This window comes from Petromyzon marinus, chromosome 24 (genome assembly GCF_048934315.1).
Source record: "Petromyzon marinus isolate PM22_M1 ecotype Great Lakes invasive population chromosome 24, UKy_Petmar_22M1.pri1.0, whole genome shotgun sequence".
Classification (NCBI taxonomy): Eukaryota; Metazoa; Chordata; class Hyperoartia; order Petromyzontiformes; family Petromyzontidae; genus Petromyzon; species Petromyzon marinus.
In genome coordinates, this window is record NC_133690.1 from 8815341 (window position 1) to 8827974 (window position 12634).

The window sequence follows — 12634 nt, forward strand, 5'->3', positions numbered from 1 at the left end:
TTGACCGCCCCCCTCCCCCTCAAATATGACGTCACAAAAAAATCTGCTCCCCCCCCCCGCCCCAAAACATATTTCCATTTTGAAAAAAAAACTTGCTTCAAATCGCTTTAAATTATTGTCATTGTAGTGCGTATTTAATTAAGGCGCTGCACTCTGCTGTTGTGGGAGAAAACATTTCTATATATATATAAAAAAGTTTTATTCAATTCAGTTGAACGTGTTGTCTATATTTATTTAAAGTTGCGCATTTTGATGTGACGTCACATTTCTCAAACACCCCCCCCCCTCGTCATACATCGTCACAAATGTCTGACCCCCCACCCCCCCCCAGGTGCGTGACGTCATTTATGGACGGCCCCAAACGTTGCGCATTCAATCTGGCGCATTTACACGCAAACTCCGGTCGTCCTCACAGCAGCCTTTGGCTGGCCATCGGATAAAGATGTTTGCTGCGTATGCGTGCATTCAGATGCCCTTCTGCGGCCGTCTGGAACGCTCTTCCTTCCGATATTAGGAAGCCACTGGAGCTGTGCACTGTTAAATCTATATTGGAAACACATTTCTTTTGAACAGATTTGTTCCTTATTCTTGGTTCTTTCGGTAAAGTCACCACGTAGAAGGGAAACAATAAAATAATACATTTTCTTGCTGTGGTTTTCACACCCGATGATGATTGCTTGCGTTGCTGTCGAAACGTCGTGAGAATTTTATTGTTTTATGTTTGTTTTTATTATTTTATTGTTTCCCTTCTACGTGGTGACTTTACCGAAAGAACCAAGAATATGAAATCCCTGCAGTCACGAAAGCTTAAAAAAAAAATCAATATTTGTTTCTGTTTCGTTTGTTGTCTTTCCCCCGTACCACCGATTACCACGGTTGGCTTTACGTACACTGCGAGAGCAGTTCAACGGTAAATGCAATCTCGGGCACCTGTGCGCTTACACACGTTCCTTTGCAGGGCAGGACGCAGGTGGCACATCTGTGCTTTAAGTTACCTACACCACCGTGCGAATGTTGTGCTGCTGACAGGCACATCATTTATATTGCCTCCACTGTGCGTGTCTGTGCACGCGACTGTGTATAATTTTGTGTGGGGAGCGTTCGTGAAGCGGGGAGCGAGCGCTGTGCTATGGAACCCGGCCTCCTGAATTCAATTCCCGCTCACGGCCACCAACACCAGTGACGATTATCTCAAGTAATCCTGGGCCTCCTCTAGGTCGACTCGGCTTCAAATGAGTACCTGGTGTGGTGAGTAAACATCGCCACTTAGCAGGCAAAGGCAGCCGGGCGTGGTGCAGGCCACACACCCCTTTGGGTGCCAGGATTTAGCAAGTAGCTGAAGCTGTTGTAAAGCTGATATTAAAGACCCAGGCAGCAGGAAAAATTTGCACCACTGGCCAGTGGCAATGGAAAACGCCTCATCTTCGTTTGAGCCAGGCGACACTTTTGACATTCTTTAATTGATAGTTTGATTTTTTTGTTGAACGGTTCCCCGACTCAGCTCACTTGTGTGCCAGAATGAGTGACATTTTCCCATCACACTTCTGTTGTCTAGGCATTTGCCTACATGCCTCGGGGTTTGTAGACGCTGTGCCGAGATAACGGCTGAAGGGATATCAGAATGTAAAGCAAAACTGCTTAACTCGAGTGTGGAAATTTATGTGTGATCACTGCTGGCTGCTGAAATTCTAAACCAGACCCATACAGTTATTGAATGGAGTGATGATTTTATCATCGTGCAATTTTAAAATGCGTTAACACGACTGCTCTGGGTGATTGATCATTATAAATCTAGGTTACATATGTGGCATCAATGAATGACATTAGCAACATTTTTTTTTACAGATGTTAATTTTACAAAGTGCTTTTTTATTGTTTCTACTACCTACAGTTGCATTTAAATTTAAAGTCAATGAGTAAAAATGGGCATAACTTTTACAGATATACACATTGCAATATTTTAGGCATGATTACCAAACGTATACGCTGCATTGGTACCAGTCTATCCACCAATGGCAAAGCAGTAGCGGCACAGTAGTTTGTATACTGCACTGTTAGCCTGGTGACCTGAGACTGGTTCCTGGCCAGGAAGAGGAATTTAACTTTGGTTACTGGGGTAATAGCACATTGTGTGAACCACTTTGCCAAGCCTCCCCTATCAAGCAAAGTCACACGGCGACACCAAAGGCAAAGATCCCCCGTGTAGCCTACATACGCTGTTGCGGAAAGTACCTTCAATAAGGTGCCTATTAAAGCTGGTATTCAGCAACAAGGAACTGGGGTATGGCCAGCATCATGCCAGGCCACCTTTGTCTCCCCAGTGCGTACGTGTGCACACCCACACTAATACGTCCGATTCAACCTACGGAGAGGTCCAGGATCGGTTTTAATGACACGTCACTGATGTTAGCCGTAGCTGGGAATTGAACACAGGTTTCTGGGTTCAAGGTAGTTCACTAACCAACTAAGCGAGGATCTACAAACCGACACCAAAGATCCCCCATATAGCCTTTACACACTGTTGGGGCAAGTGCTGTTAGCAGCACCTATGAAGACCGGCACCTATAAAGACCGGCACCTATGAAGACCGGCACGGCACAGAGGGGACGGGATGGCCAGCACCACGCCTTTGTCTCCCCCGTGGCGATGTTTACACACCGTACCAGGTACTCATTTGAGGCCGAGTCACCCTAGGGGAGACAAATACACCGAACACACATGCAAATGCACACCGTACCACTAGCAAAAGCGCGCACAAAGGTTTCAGAGGCATCAAGTCAAACCCGCGCAGCGGCTGTGAGCACTAAAACATGACGGAAAATTGGATTATTCTGTTTTTCAGGTGTAGCCGCATTCCTGCAGCGGGTTTCATAGCCAGAAGCGCGCGTGACACGCAGGGTCTGTTTTTTTTGTGTTTCTTTGTGGCGTGGCCAGGCGCACAGGGCCTGGCCACAATGCACCTTGTGGTATTATGTGCATGCTGAGCGGGGAGAACACGGGTGGCCTTGTCTGGGCTGGACGACAGCGTTCCTCCGCCAAAGAGAGAAATCGGCGCTTTATCCCTGCCTGGGACACACAATCCGCTGGCGACAAAAGAGAGGCCCGAAACATAAATTTGATACCTTTAAATAATACACTTCTCCTCCATCCATCAAATAACCTTGACGCTTGCGTTTCGAAAACAGAGGGGTCTCTCTCTCGCTCTCTTTGTGCCGTGAAACATGTCACCGAATACGTACCATTGGAAGGTGAAATTAAATATTTGTTTAATTCTCCCCCCCTCCCCCCCGTTGCACTGTACAATGTGTCGTGTGCCTTTTAAACCTCACATATGCACGTGTGTGTTTAAACACTTGCTGTCGGGTTTGGTTTGTTTACAGAATGGTGTCCAGTAGTAGCAGCCACCAGGGCATTGTAATCCTATGGTAGGCGGCAGTTTAATAATTATTTAATTGAAACAAACATTCCCTGCTTTTCTTTTTGACTCTCGTAGATCTGAAGTGAACATAAAGTTCACGAGGAGACGCGCGTAATCTTAGTTGGGTGTCCGTGCTCAAAGAGGTTATGCAACCAAACGTGGCCTCAAAGTGCACCTGGTCTGGCATAGGCGCCGAGCTGACATCACCGTCACTTAAGTGGCGAATGGTTGGGTATTGGTATGCAACCAGAATGCTAAACGTCTTTGGAAATGCTGACGATCAAATGAGGTTAACGCGTAGTACTTTCAGCTTATGCGTTGCAAAATGCGTTTGACGAACAACAACAAAAGGCAGGCGTAGCAGAAGAGAACGCCCCGTTCTGCCACTCCACACACGCGCAGCACGGTGGCGTTTCATTTGAGCGGTACATGCCTCAGTCGTTTGACACCTCGTCCCCCTCTGCATTACGCAACACGGCGTGTTGTTGTGGTGTTTTTTTTTCTGCAGCTAATTTGTTGGGAGTTTTTTTTTTTTAAAAGAAAATAGTAAACGTGATTGTTTCATTTCCAGCCCTTTGTCACGCCAGTCCTGGGCAATTGGGGGGGGGGGGGGGTGGGGTGGGGGGGTTACTTGACCATACTTCACCATGGCGGGGAGTTAGGGCTCAGGGTGGAGGCCACGCCTGTCCAGACATCACTCACCGCTTGATTTTAGACATGGCTGGGAATCGAACTCAGGTCACCGAGTGTCCACAGCAGTGCGCTATAACCACTGCACCGCTGCTTGACCCGACCCCCCCCACTGAAATATATCACTTGTGTCCAAAGCTTTAAAGCACGGCTGTATTTCAAGAGAGTAAAAGTGCAATGGTGGATACACAAAGTTCACAAGGTCAACGGTACTGTTTAGGGTGTTACAATACCAAAGGCAATAGATAATGTTTCACAGGTCAAAGATAGTTCAAAAGGTTCAAGTGTTAATACACTTTACAGCAGAACCTGATTACAAAGCATGTAAACACAGGGCTAATGTTACTCTCAACTGGGCCAATAGCTGAGGAGAAATTAAGTCAAGAGGCTAAACCCACCCAAGCAGAGGCATGGCAATGAGAGAGTACGCGTACATAGTGGCTGTGTTTACGTAGACCAAACAATACAATGATGTCATATTACTTAGCAGCCTTTAAGCGCGTGCACCGAATATTTAAATAACCCAAGCTCAGCCACTAATTTACCTTACGAATAATTGGCATTATACGGGTGGGAAAAAAATCGACTCAGCAGCAGCAGCATGATTACGTTGTAAATACACACTTCCATCGACTCCTAACGAGCTCGTTTCAAATGCGCAGCAAAGCCAGCGTTGGGTTGTCTACGCTGCCACATTCACAGGCTCGGTATTTTCGGCAATTGTTTTTGGACAAAGATGAAGGTCAACTATTGCCGACACTGCAGCGAAACCTGTAGCGCTATTTTGATTTAAAGCTTTCGTGACTGCAGTAATTCATATTCTTAGTTTTTTTCGGTAAAGTCACGTTGAAGAGAAACAACAAAATAACAAAATATATATAAAACAATAAAAAATTCTCACGACGTTTCGACCATAACTCAAACGGTCATCATCAGGTGTCTGATGATGACCGTTTGACTCAAAACGGTCATCATCAGGTGTCTGATGATGACCGTTTGACTCAAAACGGTCATCATCAGGTGTCTGATGATGACCGTTTGAGTTATGGTCGAAACGTCGTGAGAATTTTTTATTGTTTTATATATATTTTGTTATTTTGTTGTTTCTCTTCAACGTGACTTTACCGAAAAAACTAAGAATATGAATTTCTGTAGCGCTATGTTGCTGCAAGCAGGGCCGCCATCCAAGGCGTTCTTTCGTAACGAAGACGGCACCCTCCTCTAACCGTTCAACCTCGCAGCATAAGGAGGGAAGGAGGAGGGGGGGAGGAGGTTAGAGGGGAATTTTAACGACGGCAAACTTTGTACCCGACACCAAAAGCCCTCTGTGTTGAGCCACCAGATTGTATCCATACATACAGCGGGCTACATGACATTTTCATCACCGCACGCTGTGTCCCAACAGGCATCGCGGCAACTGGGCAAGGCACACAAAGCCCATGTATATTGTTTGCTCACTATGATTTTATAATGTGAAACCTGGTCTACGATGTCGATCATATTGTACTGCCACACTGAAACCTCGGCGAGGGGGAGAATTAGCGGACTGTATCTGAAGCCGCGATCGCCAAGGACAATGTAAACATTACAAGAGCGAGGTCAAATCACTTTCATAGCACAATGTGGGAGGGTTAAAGGTCCCACCACATACATTACTTTTCTTACACCACTGCTGGCAGAAGCACCTCCACTCGAGGGGATTCTAGAGAGCTCCTCTACAAGGTATTCTTGGCCTATTCAATTCTGACCAGATGTCTTGAACGTGATGGGAGTACTCACCACTTTACCAAACTGTTGAGTATTTCACCCACATTTCAGCACTGACCCTGGGCCAGCAATGGCGATGTCAAACACACTCATTTGAGAAGGAAAGCACTGCGACAGGAACGGGCAGTGAATGCGATCACCGCGATTTTAATCGTACGGTCGTGCCGAGCCCCGTTCTGGTGAACTGCGCTAATGTTGGTGGAACGGTTTAAGAGATATCATAGACAATATCTGATGTGAATATAAAAAAAATCGGGGAAGGATGTGGCCAGCTGACTCACTGGGGCTAATGCGTCCATTAGCCGATTGCACAAACAGCGCCGTAATCCAAAGCACAAACACTCGTGAATAAGGGTTGATGATTTAAACCTGATCACCAGCTGACTGCACGAGTGAGCACCGATCAACCATGGAAGTCTGTAAATTATGCGAAAAACCCATCAGAACAGAATAGTAGCGCAGGCCTAGACAACCGGTACGTTTTAAAACAACACGCATAAATATGTACAAAGCCTTTGTGCACCATGCACACAAACCATCAGCATTTCCTGAAAAAGTGTAGTGGTCCTCTTGTCTTAGGTCAATGTTAAAATACATTTGAGAAAACATGACAGAAGCAGTGACACAATGATAGGACACAAATGTGGACCAGTTTTGTGCTCATTAGGACTCATCGGCACGGTATAATCACCCATTGTATTCTTGGTTCTTTCGGTAAAGTCACCACGTAGAAGGGAAACAATAAAATAATACAAATATAAAACAATTAAATTATCACGACGTTTCGACTGCTACACAAGCAATCATCATCAGGTGTGAAAACCACAACAAGAAAATTTGAAAAAAAGTGGCAGTTATTTTTAACCTTAGCACCACGGAGAGCGATTTGACAGTTTGTTCAGAAGGACGAGTCCATCTATGTTCGGAAAAGAGGAGGGGGGGAGACGAAAATAATGGATGCGGTCTGAAAGCCACCTTAAGCGTGATCAATCAATTAAGACCCAAAATGGTTTATCAAATCCTTCCAATGATTTCTAAGCCAGAATCCATCTTCTCGGTTGAAATTGTCTCTGTGTTTGTATATGTGGATAGCCTCATGAATGAATCTCTCATGGGAGCCAGATGGCTTGTTCCTGGTCGGATATAGCCAGTTAACTCAAGCACGTACACCAAGCTCTTAAGGCTAATGGTTATTCCGACTACACAATCCGCAAAGCTATCACTCCAACCATGAAGAAGGACCCTCTTGAGGAGCCTTTCAAAACCATCACTTTACCCTGCATTGCGGGGATCACAAACAATATCTCCAAAATCTTGAATAAACACAAGATCCAGGTCCGATTCAACACATTACATAAAATCCATGATCTGGTTCCATCTGTAAAAGATGTGATTCCGGACATAAAGTACCCTGGCGTCTACAAACTAAGTTGCCTCTGTGGTAGTAGTTACATTGGAGAAACCAAACGACATGTCTCGGACCGCATTCGTGAACACAAAGCAGACCTGAAACACGGTAGGACCAACACCTCGGCCGTTGCAGATCACTGTTATAATTCAGTAGGTTCACATGACATTGACTTCTCCAAGACAGAGGTTCTTTGCAAGCCATCTGGCTACCATGAGAGATCCGTTTATGAGGCTATCCACATATACAAACACAGAGACAATTTCAACAGAGAAGATTGATTCTGGCTTAGCAATCATTGGAAGGATTTGATAAACCATTTCGGGTCTTAATTGATTGATCACCCTTAAGGCGGCTTTCAGACCGCATCCATTATTTTTCGTCTCTCCCCTCCTCTTTTCCGTACATAGATGGACTCGTCCATCTGAACAAACTGTCAAATCTCTCTCCGTGGTGCTAACGTTAAAAATAACCGCCACTTTTTTCAAATTTCTTGTTGTGGTTTTCACACCTGATGATAATTGCTTGTGTTGCAGTCGAAACGTCGTGAGAATTTTATTGTTTTATATTTTTATTATTTTATTGTTTCCCTTCTACGTGACTTTACCGAAAGAAACAAGAATATGAATCCTTGCAGTCACGAAAGCTTTACATCAAAATATAATCACCCATTGCTTGCAGAGTCTGCCTCTGAAAATAAAATACTGTATGTGGAGTCTCCACTTCCACGCTACGGAACCCATTAGTTTAGCTAACGGCAAACAAAAATCAAATCACCGTGAAAGCGGCCCAGTAGCTTAGTGCTCAGCATGCTCGCCACAAAGGTCAATGCCCACTGATTCAATTCCTGGCGCAGCCACCTGGCGCTTCAGCCACCTGGTGGATTATCCAACCGTATCATCTGCCGCTAAGACACATCAAATGCCCCGTGACTTAATTTGCGTGTGATGCCGTGCAACAATCCCCTTTCAGTCACCGTAACAAATCGCAATGGTAATGGCTGTAAACAAATTAAAGCGGACACAATTTCACAGGAAGGCAGAGAGGAAAGGTTGGACAACATTACCTGGTGGCTTGATCCGTGTTGCAGCTTATAAAGACAAAAAGCAGAAGCGGAAGATTAGGAGGTATATATGAGAGAGGTTTTAATTTTGTCAAAAAAGAAACAACTCAACTGTGTTTTAATCGAGAGTGCTCAAGAGTAAAAATATGGTTCATTCCAATCGTTGCTTATGATGAAATTTCCAAAAACCACCTTCCGCAAAATACCTTTGATGCAAATCTAGTAATACATTGTGGAGTGTTTATGACAGATATTACAGAAACTGCACAATGGCATTACAGACGGCAGAACATTTTCAAAGATCTTTTATGTTTTACAACAAATATTTGTTTTCGTTCAAAGGCACAGGAATGAGACAAAAACACCCGCGAGAAGGAGGTTGTAAAGGAAACAACAGGGCCTTTCTGCCTGCTTCCTAACTTACAGCACCGCTCCGATGGCACGAGAATGCGTAGAAAGGTCACTCGACGCGAGTGTGCATGGTGATTTTTTTTTTCTCTCAACAATTTAACCACCACCGTGTGCTCAGCGAAGGACAGGTGTAATGACCACTTGCAAGCGGAGCTAAGCGTAAAATTGGCCCATGCTCGACAAGGTGCAGCATGCGCATGCGAGCGCCGGTACTCTGAAACGAGCGTGGTATAGGCACGCGACGGAAGAGCTCCGTGCTGGGGTTTTTTTTCTGCATTCAAAACATATAAGCAGACAAATTTGCCTCCTTCACACATCTGTCCTTCCACTACTTAAAAATTTTAAGTATATATATTTTTTTACACGTACCATGGGCCACCGTTGTCTTCTGAGAGTGCATAATTTCAGCAGCATTGGTTCAATACAAGCAAACTCTGGACTAGTTTCAGCACTCATCAGCATCTCTCATCATCAGTCAGGCTTGCTTGGACCAATGCTAGCCAACTGCCAGATGTTTGGAGGCAGGGATAATCTTGTTATATATGGGTCCGAGTTTGACACAAAGTCATTGAATGCATAACAGACAATAATCAGGATAAACATTGTGGAGAATATAAGTATTGTGTTACAGTATTTATGTCCTCCACAAGGACACTCATTACTTTATTGTTTTCATCCAGATATGTTATGGTATTTAAAACTACAAGATTACATCAACACATGCCAATGTAATTTAAATGCTTCACTGTTAATAAGTAAAACTTTTCAGTAACACGTCTACGTGACCATGTGTTCCTATTATGATTTTGGAGTCTATTATTCAACTTCAAATATATTGCAGGAATAAACTCAGCTGGTACCAAATTCTGATAAGCCCCTCTCTTTCAACAATAAGTTGCACCCCAAAGATGTGCCGCCCCATGTGAATACAGTTCTACAGATCTGGTCAAACACAGATGCATGCCTTATAGATTATAAGATGCAACTCCATATTTACAATACAGAGGATAAAGTTCATCTAATTATCCAAAGAATATGTAAAGCTAAATTTTGATTTAAAGCTTTCGTGACTGCAGGGATTCATATTCTTGGTTCTTTCGGTAAAGTCACGTAGAAGGGAAACAATAAGATAATAAAAATATAAAACAATACAATTCTCACGACGTTTCGACTGTAACACAAGCAATCATCATACCGAAAGAACCAATAATATAATATGTAAAGCCTTAAAGGTTAGTTTAATCAGAATAAGGTATTTGTTTCCTCATGTAAAATTGATCTCAGGGGAGCAGGAACACTACTTTAATGACATTCCACATTCTAAACCCAACGGTATCTTTACACTCATTACTTCCATTAGTGTAAACACATGAATATATTAACGCTTGCACACAAATATATATATGGACAAAGAGTACACAATACAAGAACTATCAAAACACCCAAAGGACAAATTAAATATTTCAATCATGGAGATGTTGTCGCAATTGCCATTTGCGAGCACTTATTAAAACTGACACAGCACATAAGGGAGTGGTGTGGTCACCACCACGGACGCATGGCTTATGCCAATGGTGACCTCACCAAAACGATAATTATCGTTTATTCTCTGCGGGATAAAGGACCTCCCCAGAACCCTGTTGGCCATGGGTGCTGTTTAACCGTACTTCACCACGCCGGTCAGTGCGCATTAGTGAAGGGGAGGCCCAAGACCGCTTCGGATATCGCTCTCCTCTGATGTCAGCCATGGCCAGGAGCCAAACTCAGGGTATCGGGTTCATAGCCCAGTACGCTAACCACTGCACCGCCGCTCCATCTACGACAACACCAATACAGTAGGTGCGTAGTTAAGCGAAGTGAGCCAATGGACGACCCAGGCCACATTATTATACAAGTTACCACTGGACAATTAAATAGACTGTGCACACATATACATACTATGCATGTATATGTGTTGAACTTCTATCACACCGTACGTAGCTAACCGTGCTATTCAGAGAGCATTAGACTACGGTCGACTCCATCCGTCAACCCTTTGCGTTGCACAAAATGTGTACCAATTCGTGGCAAAGTCAAGAGTCTTCAGAATAGTGCAGCACAAGCCAAGGGAATGTGGAATTCCCACCACGAGCTCAGGGTTGCTAATGCTCCTGACCCCATCTCTGTTCAATTCCAGGCACAAGTCCTTCCTCTTCTGTTCTGGCTGTGACTATTGACTCTCAAGAGTGCATACAGTGTATATATAATGTATATATGTGCATTTCACACTAAAGTGTAGATAATCTTGAGATGCATTTTTTTTTGTAGATGATATATAAATCCAATGTATATGTGTTGTTGGAAGGGGGAAACACTTTGAACTTGGTAAAAGCATAAATTCAACCTCTTGTGTTCTCTATTGTAGTGATTGTGTTTTGTATTTATGCACAGCATCAGAGGGAAATGAGGAGGCGTAATGTCCTATGACCCACGTCTGTCTTCCTGTGTTGAGGTTAAACTTTTAACACATTTTTTACCAAGGCACTGTGCCTGGAGCACAGCAGGACGACCGCGCGAACCACGTTCATGTTAACAAACGTGCATTTCTGCTATTTATTCCCCCTCCCCTCCTTATCGGGCCGGCCAGTGTGACGACGAACGCGAGAGGTGCTGGCATCCCTCCCGTCAAAACACCGAAGAGGCGACAAAGTGGAAATCGTTACTTAAATATCGACCGAAACACTCCGTCCTGAAACTTTCAGGGTCGGGCTGTGGAATGCCGCAGGATGGTACTCCACATCACCGTGGGTTTACTGGGGAAAATATTTGAGAAGCACTCGTTGGGCAGGGTGGGATTTTATTTAAACGTAGGCGGCGATTTAAAGTCCGCGTGTGAAAATGCTGCTGCAATGCGCTCCTCTCTGAGCTCTTCACCACATCGAGTGGGCATTTTTTTTTTCAAGCGAACTTTCTTACGAAAGATTTAAAGAAGCGAAAGTGGAGGCATACACGGGATATTGAAGCGCATTTCTTCGAATAATTATGGATTGAAAGGGAATTGTACAATAATTCTATATTTTTTTTTTATAATCATCATAATGATGATTACTGTGTGACTAAAGACACCCGGGTGTTCCTTACAATACAGGTTATACAGCCGGGTGTGGTGGTACGAACATTGATTACATTTTCTGGATTATAAGATGCCCGAGAAAGTTAGACGCACTGCACCTCAAACTTGCGCCCCATGTCAATCACGTGATTTAGACACACACGGCTACCACCATTATAGCACACACCCAAACCTTGGCTTTAAAGTATGGGGTAAATGGCGCTTTGTAATCTGGAGAATATGGTGGTAATTCATTACTTTGGAGGAAGGTTTTTGTAGATGAGGTTGAAATTACTTGTTTGAAAATTACACAACTTTCTGAGTCGCAGAGGGGACGGAAGACTGCTTGCAGCATAGCAAGCCGGCCGTCGACCTGTCCACACGGATTTTTATTTTGCGTTATCCCCTTGTACAAGTCGGTTTTCTCGAGGAGCTCCGGTTTCCTCCGTCAATAAAATAAATAGCCGAGTAAGGAATTTACAAAAGATACCGAGCAGCATCCTTGCGTGGGTCAGCTGTCATCTCCAGCCAGCGGTGTAAATCCCAAATTCCGATGTGAATGAAGTCATCGCGTAGATATATGTTTATGTACAATGGCAGGAGCAAATCTCTCGTAAAGAAAAGAAAGAATGGCCAAAGGTGCAGCCCGCCAATTGCTAGCTCACACCACTGCTGGCGGAAGGGGCTCCCCCGCTCGAGGGAGCTCTGGAGAGACCCCTCTACAGGGAATTTTGGCCTACTCTTCCCTACCGGCTAGACGTCTTGAAAGAGACGGCACTAACCCAC

General features: G+C 44.2%; 1 protein-coding gene across 6 annotated transcripts in view; it reads right to left on the reverse strand.

Annotated features, from left to right (window-relative positions):
- The window catches only part of LOC116945424 (SH3 and multiple ankyrin repeat domains protein 2-like), a 661289-nt gene that overhangs the window by 31843 nt on the left and 616812 nt on the right, over window positions 1-12634 (reverse strand). For 4 of the 6 annotated variants that reach the window (XM_032959739.2, XM_076069270.1, XM_032959737.2 and 1 more), the window contains one exon: window positions 8350-8373. The exons of the other annotated variants lie outside the window; for them this stretch is intronic. In XM_032959739.2, the coding sequence (XP_032815630.2) occupies window positions 8350-8373 (24 nt within the window). The remainder of the gene's footprint in view (window positions 1-8349; window positions 8374-12634) is intronic. 6 annotated transcript variants of the gene reach the window in all.